General features: G+C 43.7%; 1 protein-coding gene across 1 annotated transcript in view; it reads right to left on the bottom strand.

Moving 5' to 3' along the window:
• The window catches only part of lrrfip1b (leucine rich repeat (in FLII) interacting protein 1b), a 54081-nt gene that overhangs the window by 24927 nt on the left and 14326 nt on the right, over nt 1-14828 (bottom strand). The window contains exons 2-7 of the mRNA XM_063211771.1: nt 7243-7329; nt 5896-5907; nt 5440-5490; nt 2509-2553; nt 1783-1833; nt 273-344 (exon numbers count right to left, since the gene is read on the bottom strand). Coding sequence (XP_063067841.1) covers nt 273-344; nt 1783-1833; nt 2509-2553; nt 5440-5490; nt 5896-5907; nt 7243-7329 — 318 coding nt within the window. The remainder of the gene's footprint in view (nt 1-272; nt 345-1782; nt 1834-2508; nt 2554-5439; nt 5491-5895; nt 5908-7242; nt 7330-14828) is intronic.

Raw genomic sequence — 14828 nt, 5'->3', positions numbered from 1 at the left:
GGATAGGTTCTAGCAAACTAGAAAAGGAGAGGTGCTGGGAGAGTGCCACTCGGTTGTGGGGTAGCTTTCGGCGTATAGGGGGCGGTGGAGAGGGTGGGATTTGGGGGTGTGACAGCGCAAAAACCCAGCCAGTGTGGACGGAAGGCAGCAAACTAGAAAAGGAGAGGTGCTGGGCTGGGGAGGCTAGTGGTGTTTGGCTGTAGGGGTTGGTTGTCGGAGTAGGTAACGAGGGGAGGTGGTGGGGTTGGGGGTGTAAAGTTGAGAGCACAAACCCGGCCGGTGTGGAGTCTGCACGAGGGCAGGCTGCCCGTGCTGCCACACAGCTCTGAAGACATGAAATTCCCCTGAGGCCCAGCAAGCAGAACACAAGAAGAAGAAGGAGAAGGAGAGGAAGAAGAAGAGAGCATGAGACAACAGTGCGAGATGGGGAGATGATGGGGGGGAGAGAGAGAGAGAGAGAGAGAGAGAGAGAGAGAGAGACAGAGACAGAGAGACAGAGAGAGACACACACACAGAGGGAGTTGAGGGGAGAGTAGGCAGTGGAAGAAGAAGAAGAAGAAGAAGAAGAAGAAGAAGAAGAAGAAGAAGAAGAAGAAGAAGAAGAAGAAGAAGAAGAAGAAGAAGAAGAAGAAGAGAGCATGAGGCAACAGTGCGAGATGGGGAGATGATGGGGGGGGAGAGAGAGAGAGAGAGAGAGACAGAGAGACAGAGAGAGACACACACACAGAGGGAGTTGAGGGGAGAGTAGCCAGTGGAAGAAGAAGAAGAAGAAGAAGAAAAAGAAGAAGAAGAAGAAGAAGAAGAAGAAGAAGAAGAAAGAAGGAGAGAGAGAGAGAGAGAAAGCGAGAGAGAGAGAGAGAGAGAGAGCGAGAGAGAGAGAGAGAGAGAGAGAGAGAGAGAGAGAGAGAGAGAGAGTATGATGAGTGGGTAGAAGAGGGGGGTATGGAGAGATCTCTGGAAAGAAAGTCTGTCCAGCAGCTAGCAGATGCAAAGACGTGAAAAGAGTGATGTGGGGTATTCCTTACACTTAGGACTCTGCCAAAGAAAATACATGCCAATGAAAATACAGGAGCCCCTAGAAGGGACATTGCACTGCTGGTGTTGGAACGTCGGGGCTGAAAAATGAAAGACTAATGCGTGTCGGGGGGCTGAGGGGGTAGACATGTTCCAAAAATGGAGGGAGGAGAAGGAGAAGAAAAAGGTGAAGGAGGAGAATGACCATGAAAGCCGCAGGTGTTGTCAAGGCACCAGGCCAGAGCTCAAACAGATTTTTTTTTTTTTTTTTTTTTACTGTGCTCAAAAAATAGCACTGCAGCCATTTGTGTGACACAGCCTTTCCGAGGGAATTGCAGACAAAAGTGGATCGTGGTCACCCTCTCTGGTCTTGGTTGTAAAAATGTCCCTCATCAAGCTTTGAACTTCCCATCGGAGTGGAAAGGTCTTGACTTTTTTCCATAGACAGGGGCAGAGAATCTCAAACGCTTCAGTGAATACTATTTCCAACCTGCTACATGCATTACGTCTCTCTTTTTTCAGGGGAGAACTCCCATAGTAAAAAAAAAAAATCCACCAACTTTGTGGTGTGGCAATGTGATCCATTTAGTGACATACAATCAAATACACTTCTTTGCCTCTTGCATCTTGGGTGGGTAAAGGAGGGATATGGAGGGACACAGTGCATTTTGTAGTGTCAAATCGAGACGTTTGAGAGTAGAACTAACACTATCTTGAATTTAACTCTCTATTAGTTTTGAATTTGACGGTGGAGGGAGGAATACTCACCCTTAGACTGCCGCGACTGCCCACTGACATCCGCTCCTCATCATCCGAAATCTAAAACGGAGAAACAGTATACATGAGAAAGGAGAGAGGAGACAAAGTGACAGTTAGAAATGAGACCTTGTGAAAGAAAGTTACAGTTAATTAAAAAACATTACCCACGACTTTTTTAAAAAACACACTTTACTCAGGATCTGAAAGAGATTTGGCTTCTGAGGGACACTATACTAAGGCAAAATACCCTATTTAACAATTCGTACCACTCTTCAAGAGTATCTGAATGAATTAGAAAACCATGGAATATTTTATTGAGGTCAACAGTATATCACTGTCATGTGAAATACTAAAGCAGGCCAAAACAAATTGCAGCGGGTCTTAATGTAAAGGTTTACCTTTCTGTAATGAAAACACCCTTCTGTGTTGTTCAGGGGTTTCAGATTTTTGTGTTATCATTATCTTTTGTATTATCGTTATCAAAAATATTTCACCTCAATTAGAATTAAAACCCACTAATGACTTGAATTTTACTTTCAAGTACTTTTTGAATTGATATCGAATTAAGAACTTTCCCAAAATATTCCAATTCATTCAAATGTTCCTATTTAGAGGCTTTTAAGAGTACAAGTGGGGGAAGAGGAGAGAAGAAATGCTGAAGGATGAAAGGAAAGAAATGGGGAGGATGAGTGAGTGCGGGAGGGTACAAAGAGGGAAAAGAACAAAAATACAGACCGATGTGTTTCTCCGTGAGTGGCGGGAGTACCTCTCACTCTCCTCCTGAAAGGCAGAACCAAAGGAAGAAAAGAAAGAAAAGAAAGAAAACAAGAAAGAAAGAAAAAAGGGAAAAGCAAGGGGTTATAGGTCAAAGAGCGGCAGAAGAGACTGAGGCCTGTCTTGATGACAGACACGAACACCTCAACAGGAAACACACTCTGTGGTCACAGTCCACAATGCAATGCAATCCAATCCAATCCCATCCAATCCTCTTTGACAGTAAACACTCATTTCAAACAGTGAGGACCAGATCAGAAAACAAACACACATATCCCAGAGACAGATCAACACGCAGGCCAGCATGCACCCTCTGATTACACCTCATTTCCTGTATTACTATGCCGATCCCGGACACTTAGGGTGCGAAGGGCATTGTGGTGATTGTGGTGGTATTGATGTGTGTTAGAGTGGGCTGTGTGTGTTTGATTGTGTTGTGCACTGTATGCAATGTGATGGTAGAAGTGTGAGTCAGCCACCCCATGTATTATTGCTGAGTACAGACAGTATGCTGTATCTACCTCCTTGTGTGTGTGTGTGTGTGTGTGTGTGTGTGTGTGTGTGTGTGTGTGTGTGTGTGTGTGTGTGTGTGTGTGTGTGTGTGTGCGTGCGCGCGCGCATGTGTGTGTGTGGGTGTATGCATGTGTGTGTGGGTGTATGCGTGAGTGCGTGTGGGTGTATGTGGGTGTGTGTGTGTGGGTGTATGCATGTGTGTATGCATGTGTGCATGCTTGTGTGTGTGTGTGTGTGTCTGTGTCAGTGAGTGTACATGTCACATGCTTGTATGCAGCCCCGCCGACAGGGGGGGACTAAAGGGCTTTTTGTCCCGGGCCCTGGGAATTCTGGAATAGAGGGGGGCCCATAACTGGGCCCCCATGACGTTGGGCTCAATTATGATACGTTCACTTCAAAATGTGTTGTTTTTTAGGGTAGAAAAGTGCTTTATTTGCATTCAAACAATTACTGATAGATGTTTGTCTTCATTGCCCTTGAAAAAACGGCCAATAACCCCCTATCACCCCTATTCCAAAATGGATTGGTCTTTCTAGAAAAAAAGACGACAGCATTCGATAAGTGGTCAGTGTGCGCGAGCCAGTTAGTAAACATGCACAAGTCAGGAGCGCAGAAAAAGAAGGAAAAACGAAAAAGAGAAGAAGAAGCCAAAAGGCTGAGGGGTTCTCTGGCTAAATATTTCAGGAAAGACTGGAATGATGTAGCAGGCACCAGTAAAAGCAGCTGTGCAGCAGATCCAGGTAAGACACGGCAAACTTTTTCCAGCCCCGTCGTCAAGTAGCCTAACATTGGCACAGGAGGCCGTGAGCAAGTCACACGGGATTCAGTATCAGAGAGACAGGGGGTATCGAATAATTTGATTACCACAACGGCTTAATAACAATGTGTTTCATGCGCCTTTGTAATTGAATCTATGAATATGCGCATTACTCTGCAATTATGTGTCCAAATCAAAAGTTTCAGGCAGGCACGCGCACGCCAATCAGGCTGAATTGATATGAAAATCATCCCCGGTCAGCTGAATTACAGCCGGTGTAACTCGACTCTGGTTTAAATTTATTTGGTTTAAAATAAGCCAGTGGCATGTCAACGTGTGAAATTGACATTTAGATAGCCTAGAATTGAATGTAACGAATGGGTTATAACGGTGTCGTTTTGGGGTAATCTGTAACTTTCGGTTCTGATTGCGGTGAACTTGACACTCGCAAGATGAATGTGCTCCGCCTTGTTCCCCTCTCTGAAAGTTCAGCGGACATAGCCTACACGCGTCCTTGACATGATTCCCCTTGGTCAAGTGAAAATGGTCGATGATGAAAAATGTGCTATTCATGAGCTTAAGTAATACAATAGCGTGGATTTTATTGTGATAGCATTTTGAAAACCATAACTCCACTCAGTCCATATCCGTAAGGTTGTAAATAAGTTTTTGTTTATCCGTTATAAATGGGCTTGTCATCCCGACGTGGTGTGTTTTGGAGCTGCACAAGGGAATTACGTGGTTGTGGTTGGGCGTTTGACTATTTTGTGTAGGGACCGTCAGGGATGAGGGGGTGGGGGGCTTTTTTGGTGTTGGGAGGGGGGCCCCATTGAGAAAATTTTGTCCCGGGCCCAGCCAAACCTGTCAGCGGCCCTGCTTGTAATGGTCAGTGGGAGCTGCTAATACTTCTCGCCTTCGGGTCATGCAACTGGCACACAAATCCAGTCTCCACTGTCAGACCGGCTAGCCCTACAGCCTATCAGATGGACTTCACATCCCCCTCCGGACCAATAGGAACGTGTGGAATGCTGATCAGTTCACGTCCACTCCACTTCACTCCACACTCTTCAGTCCACGCACACATGCACGCACGCACGCATGCATGCAAGCACGCACGCGCGCACGCACAGAGCTAGCCACGTTTTCTCTTCTGCACAGCAGGCTCTTAAAACCCACAGTATAATCAGAGGGTTGGCCAGCCAGCTAGCTATCTCGCTAACCAGCCAGCAGTAGCAGTAGCAGCAGTAGCAGCAAAAGTTCCATCCACCACAGTAAAAAATAACATCAAAGAGCTAACGGGCAAACGGGACACTTAACCTCTACCCCCGATTTCTTATTTGGTTGGCTACGGTGTAATCTCCTAGCCATGCTGCAATGATCTGTACAAGATCTGGGGCAGAACCACAGGCTCCCACTTCTGGACTATAGGCCTACCCCAAAATCACATGCTGGGCCAGCCAAAGAAATGTGGCGCTTGCTCGCTACCATTCAGCGTAGTTGTCGTCTAAGCTAGCGAAGTAACAAGCATGCAACATGTGGCTAAACACCGGCTATAGGCTAGGCTCTATGGGTCGGGGAGCTACTGTAGCCGAGACACACAGCATGCTAGAGAGGCTCCATACCATCCACTGTTCAATATGGCCCAACTTGCTGCTGTCCAGACCATAGTACTTCTGGAGGGCCCAGAAGAGCGAGAAGCAGGACGGAGGAGGAGAGGGCGTTAAGAGAGAGATAGAGAGAGAGAGAGGAGAGAGGAATATGAGAGAGAGGACCAGGAACGGACAGAGGAAAAAACACAGAACAGCAGAAAAAAGAAGAACTGCAGTGTAAAAACAAACTTAGAGATTAAAAAGAGTAACACACATTGCTTAGCTGCTTTGGTAAGAGACTTGCTTAGCTGAGAAAGAAGTCAGAAAGTCTGTTAAAATTGATTGTCGGGAGGGGACACTAGGAGATGGGTACACTCAAAAGTTGACCTTTAAGAGTTAAAGCCTGTGAGATAACAGTGTGAGCTGAGTCATCAGTGGGAAAGTGAATGGGGGGGGAGGGGGGGGGTTAGGATAGGTTTGCAGTCCTACCTTCTGATAGATCTTTACATGAGATGGCATGAGCGATGAAAAAGACAGACGTGGGAAAGAGGAAGAGAGGACAGAACATACATACATTCAAAATGCAGGTTTAGGGGAGGTGCAAAATGGTGAACACAGTCAGTGACAAACTTTTTGAGGACAAACAGGAGACATTAATTGCTGTGTGCACACACTACACTACCAATCAATATCACAGACATCATGAAACAGAACATGAAACACACATACACATGATTTCTCTTCTAGCCTTGACATAAGATCAAGAAAAAAAACATTGGTAGTCTACAATCAGATTTCTTCTATTTCAACCAACTAAGCATTCTCACCGTGACATAACCAGATCTCATAGTAGTAGGGCCTTCCAAACAGACATTAGTAGTCGTGTTTTCCTCAGAGAATCCATTAGATGGTTGCTACTTCTGCCTCAAGACAGCAGCAGTGTTGGCTAGTTACTGTAGCTCCTACTGCTCAACAGGATCCTGGCCTTTGTGCTTAACGGTGTGACAAGACCAGGAAAAATTCCCAAAGCTTTATGAGTTGTACAACCCCGTAATCCACTCACACAGAGGGGGGGTCTCTTTAAGGGGTTTAAGTGAGGCAGCCAGCGACACACACACACACAGCCACACTTATTCTTTTACACCGAAAATAACACAGTGCTGTTGTTGGCCTGCCAAAAGACTTGTGCTTGTTGCAGCTGTTATGTGCTTTGTATTTGACAGATTCTAGTCAGTGGCAGAATGGGTTAGAATGTCAAATTATCCACTTACTACACAGTCACTACACTCACTACAAAGGTGAGCTTACAGTATAGTACAGTGCTTAATTTAAAGGGACACTGTGCAGGAAAAGGTCAAAAAAGGTACTGCAACTATGCTGCTCATTGAAATTGGGTTGCCTATTGCCAGATTTGATCTTTTTGTGAAAGTTTACTAAGTAATAAACTAATATTTTCTGGCATGGCCCAAGTACAGTCAGTTTTACAGCTGAAAATGGCTATTTCTGGAAATTCAAAATGGCGGACCATGGAGAAGGACCCCCTTTTCATGTATGAAAAGTGCAATTTTTCCAGTCATAATGAACACTTTGAATTTGATGGTGGTGGTAAATATTCATGAAAAAGGTAACATTAGTGAATGGGTAGCATGAATTCTGGAAATAAACAACAAATAATCTCAGACAGTGTCCCTTTAAGACGTTGAAATAATCACTGCACAAAATGGGTCCACAAAAATGCTACTTATACAGAATTGACTCTTGTGTTCACTCTGCTATCATTTTCTGCTGTCCCCTTTCTCAATTTTCAGGGAGTGGGAAAAAAAGGTTTCTTTTTACCTCTTTCTGTTGCCTCTCCAGCTCTCTCATACGGATCTCCCGAGCTTCAGCCCTGGCAGCTCGCTTGGCAGCCAAACGCGCCTCGGCCTAAAAAAGAAAGAAAGAAAGAAAGAAGGAACGAGAGGAAGGAAGAAAGAAAGAATCAAACACAAGGACACATCAAGCAAGACTACCATTTAACTGATTTCCTAAATCAGTCCAATCAAATATCCAACATACAAATCCAAAAATCGAAGCAAAAACACTAATCCTCAAGTGAAAAAGTCAGACTTCAAGATGAAGAACAAGCATTACCACAGGTAAAAAAAAAAAAGATCTCATCACGAGAGGCCTGGACTTTTCAGGATTATTTAAACAGAGGTGAAGACCATGAAGGAGAGCAAATGGGATCCCTTGCATGAAGTTGTGTGGGGGTGAATTCACACCTTTTAATTTCATCATGTTCTCCATTGTCTCTTCTGCTTGTAGCTCTTTGGCTAAAGTAACATCTCAAAGATTACGAAATGAAACAACTTTAAGACGAGATGAACTTTCAAGTTGACTGCTGCTAGTGATACCTGATACGTGTTGCAAGCTGTTAGGCTAAATTTGAGACTTTGGATTAAATTAAGAACAGAAAGAAACGGAAAAACTTCACCTTCCCTACTTCACCATCCACAGATATTTTCAAGTTACTCTCTCTCTCTCTCTCTCTCTCTCTCTCTCTCTCTCTCTCTCTCTCTCTCTCTCTCTCTCTCTCTCTCTCTCTCTCTCTCTCTCTCTCTCTCTCTCTCTCTCTCACACACACACACACACACAATCCCACATACACCCTTTTAATATCATGAACCATCTGGGAGGAGCATGTAAAAATCAATAGCAGTGATGTGAACCAAATTACATCACTTCCTGTTTGATGTGGGGGGAAAAATGACAGGTTGGTTGCTTCGATGAGCTCAGCAAATCTTCCAAGGGTTGTGAGAAGACAGAGGATGATGAAGAGGAAGAGGATGGTCAACAAAAATAAGAGGAAAAAAGAATACGTAGAAAAGCAATGGTGTTTTCTTACCCAAAAAAGCAACAGGGCTTCGCGCACCTCTGGTGCAGGCCACAGTGGTGCTTGGGCCCTAATTATACACTTCATCATAAAACATTTTACACATTCTGGGCATAGCTCTGGGTCTTACCACTAAATTATTTCAGACTAATATAACTTAATGTGCAGTTTAGGGACTTTTTAGGGAGCATCTGTATTTTTTTTGTTGGTATGTTGTCTGCGGGGCCAAACATATTCTAAAACTGCTTATTGCAGTCTTGTAACCTATACAGGTATTTCACACATTTACCTCTAATGCAAGGAGACAACTAACTTATCGATGAAGAGTTTTACTGTAGTTTTTCCAGATAACATGGATAGGTGTGTGACCTTAGTCTTGAAATCTACAGAACGCTTTAGCACATTTTCAGGGCAGACATCTAACGGTTAGATCACTTCAACATTTCTTCTGAAAAGATTGAGAATCGTTGGTCTAACTTATTCCTGAGAAGGTTTTGCTGTAGACCTTCAACTTACACACAAAGTTGTGTGGAGAGTCAAAGTTCGCAAATCTCAATGGGAAGGTTAAAGTAATCAGCCTGTTGGCTGCCTTTGATGGCTGGTGACAAGCTCTGGCCCCCAGGGGGCAGCGGTGCCTGCCAAAGGGAAGTGATGTGGGTCAGCCAGGTTACGAGGCGTGAAATTGCAGTGAACTAAGCAGGAAACATAGCTACAATTCATTCCGCCCGGACACCACTTGCATTCTTAACTCAAAGGATGGAATGCTGATATGAACTATACTGCCGTACAAAACAAGAACGCAGTAACTCTGAAAACGGCAAACTGAGAAAAAAGGCTTCAAAGTTTCCTATATGGCGCGACAACTGTGTTGTCGGTAAAGTGGTGGTGACACTTCCTGGTTATACTTTTTTAGGATAGAAATTAAATGCACACAAAAAAACTGAAAAAACAACATTTATTTGTCTTTTTGCCACAAAAAACAGTTACTGCGTTCTTGGCTGGTATTACTGCCACAAAATGGAGTTACTGCAGGAGTTACTGCGTTCTTGGCAAGTATTACTGTCTACTCCCACACCATTCCCATTGGAAAGTGCAGCAGTAACTCACCGACTTACTGCGTTTTTGTTTTGCACGACGTAACCTTTAGTCCAACACCGCAGTAACTTTTTTTTGGTCATTTTTGCACTTTCAAAATTATTTTTCTCTAAAACTGGACGGTGTTGGACCACCATTTTTTGACACAAGACAAATGAGGTAGTTTAAAGCCCATTTCCGATCTAAAACAATTCGACCATTTTTGAGTTACTGCGTTCTTGTTTTGCACGGCAGTGTAGTCCACAACCTCCACAGGCCTCCACCTCTGCTTATCTTGCGGTAGTACCATCAAGATGTCAAATCCATGATCATGTGTTGTCTCATAATCAATTCCCCACAGACTCATGGTACATGAAAAGTCCTTTCCATTTCCATTATATTATATTTTGTTCCATTCTACAGTATTATAATGCACAACACTCTATCCGACTCTATTGTATTTTTATAAGCAGAAATCATCTTAACAGCTGACCAATCTAAAAGCTGTTTCCCGCTGCTACATCACTCGTTCCTCAAGAGCAGAAGTCTTGCTTGAGTCTTGGCTGTGAATAGACACTGGATGACTAAGCATTTCTGTGCTCCAGTAGACACAAAAGGACATATCTCGCCATGTACTGACGAATCATCCATCCAAAAAATATACATGTGCTATCTTTACTGTATGTCTTCTGATATAAGATAATTACATTGAAATAACATTTTCTCCATTTAAATATTTCTGATGTTATTCAACAGATAAAGGCCTACACATATACTGTACATCTGCTCTCTTTTTGCCAATAAGACTATTTCTCAACTTCAATTTTTGTTGTTATTCATTGAACAGATGTGTTTAGGATTTTTAACAATATATGACTGCTGCCCATGTGAAATCTTGGGACATTTTGGGACACAGTACATGTTATGGTAGCAGACTACAGCTGCTGAATCTAGGTGGCCCATTGCTGCTTTTAGGGTGATTGTTGTTTGGCCTGTTTCACCCAGTCAGTTTCCCACAGCTCAGCAGATTGTACAATAGAGTGGCCAGTTGATGCCTACATGCTTTCATGAACTGCTGTTGGCACCACTCCCAGTCAGTTACCACTGTCAATCAGTCAAGTGATAACACGCTCTTACTTTTGTGTGTGAAAGTGTTGTGTGTGACCCGCAAGTGTGCACTGTCACTTGGTTGAGAGACAAGAACACAACATAGGCTTACTCTCTTGGTATGTGTTTGTGCTCAGCGAAGCTGACAGGGGGGATAAACAGGTCAGTTGTCCTCGGCCCAGGGAGAAAGGGGATGAGGTGCCCTTTCAAATAACTGTGCCCTAGGGCTCAGCCAAATCTGTCAAAAGGGAGGGAGTCCAAGGAACTTTTTTATTATTAAACTTTTTATTAATTATTTTAAAAAACTTGGCTGTTTTAAAGTGAAAATTGTAGACAGGGCAGACACCCACACATAGCAGTGCAGAACCTTCTTCAGCACGTTCTGAAGCGACCCTGTTTGTGCTGTTAAGTGGTGGCCTACGCCAGTATGTCACCATTGTGATATCTCTGTCAGTTGGTCTTTACACGCAGAATGGGCTGTGAGTTCTTACCATCAGTTGACCAAAAGACAACAACAATATAGCAAACTTAGTGAAGTTAGCATATATACTGTCTTAATTTAGTGCGTTGGTGTGTATTGTCCTTACATGCAGCATGTGCTTTGAGTTCTTACCGTCAGTTGACCAAAAGACAACAACTTAGCATACTGTCTAAGCTTAGCATAACATACTGTCTACGTTTAGTGTGTTTATGTGTTGTTTTGGTGCGCAAGCCTCACACACACTGTGACCTGCCAGGTAGCGTCATAACAATGGGTCGGTTGCCTGTGCGCGTCTGAGGTAAGTCCTATTATGTTAATGTCCGTAAGCTGATCAAGCTAATGGAGATCACAAAGGCGGAAGGGGAGTTGGAACTGGGCCACCTGGGTGAACTAACCACTTAAAGGTGCAGCGTGTAACATTGCTAGGTGTTCAGTATCACAAACGTGTGTGGCTGCCTTTCATAACCACATAGTACAGCTCTGGTAACAATTTCACAATTATTAATGTCAAGTAGTTCGTTTGGCTGCTAATTTTACATTTGTGTGTACACATATGGTGGTCAACAATCCATATTCACGCACCATCTTTAACGTCATAGGCCTACTGTGCAAGCATAAATGCTTGGGAATTTCCATTTTTTAACTGTCAGTGATAACAGCAATGGGTATTGAGTTGTCACTTCTCAGGGCTGGTAAGTTTATACGCACTGAACCTTTAAGACATAGCCCATAGTGATTATCTGACCCCTCAGAAGTGGTTAAGCAGGGTATTGCATTGCATTTACTCTGTCTGTCTATGTGTTTGTCAACCCATGGTCACGGTGTATGTTCAATGAGTAGGGCTGGGAATCGATCCAAATTTCCTGGATCGATTTGATTCCGATCCAGAGGGTCACGATCCAATTCGATCCACGATCCGATCCGATGCGATCCGATTCGATTTGATATCAATCTTCTGTATTGCTGGGTTGTTACTTTAACCCATTTATGCTTAGAATTCTAAGACCAGCTCTAAAAACATAAATATCTCAGCATTTGATGCCCACACAAACATGAAAAACTTGGTATGAGAGAGAAAGGTGGGAAAAGAGTGGCACCATTTACTTGAACAGGCCATGTGTATTTGTGCATGTAGCCTAAATGAATGTGGAGGAGAGCTAAAGGATGTGGTTGTGCATCACAGTGTGGGGAGGAAGCTGCACGGAGAAAAAGAGGAAGACACTCCAGCGTGTTGTGAACACAGCGAAGAAGATCATTGGAGTACCACTCCCCTCCCTGCAGGACATTTACACCACACGCCTCACCCGGAAAGCACTGATGATCATCAAAGACACAAGCCACCCTGCACACAAACTGTTCAGCCTCCTGCCCTCTGGAAAGAGGTACAGGCGCCTCCGTTCCCGTACCACCAGGCTGGCGAGCAGCACAATGCACCAAGCGATCAAGATACTGAACACTCAACCCACTCTCCCTCCACTGTCAGCCTCTAGCCAGCAAGGCCACTGACAACCCCCCCCCCTCATCCCCCACCACCATATCTGCGACTGAACATTCCACCTGCACTACTATATTTGTGACTGAACTTTCAACCTGCACTAACTCAAAACATGCGCACACACACACACTCACACACACACACACACACACACACACACACACACACACACACACACACACACACACACACACACACACACACACACACACACACACACACACACACACACACACACACAGCACACTGCACTTTCTGCACTAAACCCAAACATACACACACTGACACACACACACACACACACACACACACACACACACACACACACACACACACACACACACACACACACACACCACACACACACACACACACACACACACACACACACACACACACACACACACACACACACACACTGCTGCTGGTGTACTTGACAGACCTTTTTAATATTTATTTTTCTTAAAAATGCTACTATTACTATGTCAGAACGCTATAAAGGACTTTTTAGGAAAAGCACAAAAGCACAACAATTACCTCTTAATGTATGTCCTCTACAAGTCTTCTGTTGTCCAGTCTTGCACTTTAAATGTCTGTATGAGCACTGTCTATGTCCATACTGTCTTAAGTCCATGTATAAGTACTGTCTATGTCTATACTGTCTATGTCCTTACCTAGATTAGTCTATGTCTGTATGGGAAAGCAAGAAATGTAATTTCAAATTCTTTGTATGACCAGTGCATGTAAAGAAATTGACAATAAAACCTACTTGACTTGACTTGACTTGACTTGAGAAAATAGCACCTATAATCATCTGCAAAAGATCGATCCACAAAGTTGTGAATCGATATCACATTTTTTGAGCGTGAATCGATATTGGATCGCAATTCGATCTTTTGAACCCAGCCCTATTAATGAGCCATTTCTAATTTGAAGAACCTTTCACATAAATCAACACAGACTGACTTCAACATGGGACAATCCATGAAGTGTGTCACTATGCGAGTACACACCTCACATATCTGAAGATTTGTAATTATATATTTTCATGGGACAACATTACAAAAAATTTACTTTGACACAATAAACTTTAATACAACGTTTCGGTCATCCGACCTTCTTCAGGTAAAGGTGACCTGAAGAAGGTCGGATGACCGAAACGTTATATTAAAGTTTGTTGGTGGAATGGACAGTGTGCGGGATTTCTTTTCACTTGACTGACAACCCGGCTGGGATAACATCCTACGCACCTGCCCAACTACAGAGGTGTGCAAAAGCGTCTTTATTGAACTTTGACACAATAAAAAGTTGCCAGTGTGCAACTTATATAACCATTTCAATTTTTTTCCCTCTCAAAATAATTCATAATACAGCCACTAATGTCTCAAAATGTACCCACAAAAGTGAGCACAACCCTGTGTTAAAATCCCGTAGAGAGGATCTGCCTCAATAGTCACAGTACATGTTGACGTGCATGTGTCTTTTGGTGAGAAGCCTTTGGTGCCCCATGCTTACAATCAAGCATGGTCGTGGGACTGACATGGTTTGGGGCTGCACAGATGCCATCAACATTGGGAAGCTGAATTTCACCAAAAGAAACATCGGCTACTATGTCAACATATACTGTGACTACTGTGACAAAATGTAGCAATTTTTATTTGACAGGACAGTCAAAGATGGTGACAGGAAGCGAATGGGACAGAGAGACAGAGGAGGATCCGGAAATGACCCCGGCCAGACTCGAACCGGGGTGCCCGTGGGTGGGCATGCAAGCCCAAATGTGGGGGGCCACAGCGCCCCCCAAAATGTAGCTATTTCATCAGGTCTATGAGCGTCCAACATGATTGGATACATCTATTGATCTGCTTGTCTTTCACTAAATCAGAGTTTCTCAAAGTGGGGCGTAAGCCCCCCTGGGGGGGCGCGGAGGCATCTCAGGGGGGGCGTGTGACATCTGATTTTGGATTTTTTGTCTCCCAAGGAAATTATTTCCCGTCTCGCCAATAAGTGAATAAGTTTAAAGCCCTCACCAACATTATATTATTAATGAATTTGAATAGCATAGAAATGAACACACATCTGCATTCGACTTCAGCCCCTCTTTGTTTAATCTTACCAATCACCTTTCCTTTGATTCTGCGCAGCGATTGCAAAATCAGTCTGCCCGAGCACTGCTGTTGCTTAGGGGGGGCTCGGAAGCATTCAGACCCTCTGAAGGGGGGAATGATGGAAAAAGTTTGAGAACCGCTGCACTAAATCAAGTTAAAAAAAAAACCCGGAAAACTATAAAACTCTGACACATATACGATTGCGAGTTTCATAGTTTTTTTTCTTCTGATCAGAGCCCTATGGGTCTTCTACAACATACCTACCAGTTGATGTGTGTGAAAAAT

Source organism: Engraulis encrasicolus, chromosome 12, assembly GCF_034702125.1.
Source record: "Engraulis encrasicolus isolate BLACKSEA-1 chromosome 12, IST_EnEncr_1.0, whole genome shotgun sequence".
Classification (NCBI taxonomy): Eukaryota; Metazoa; Chordata; class Actinopteri; order Clupeiformes; family Engraulidae; genus Engraulis; species Engraulis encrasicolus.
This window is presented reverse-complemented; position numbering and strand designations above follow the sequence as displayed.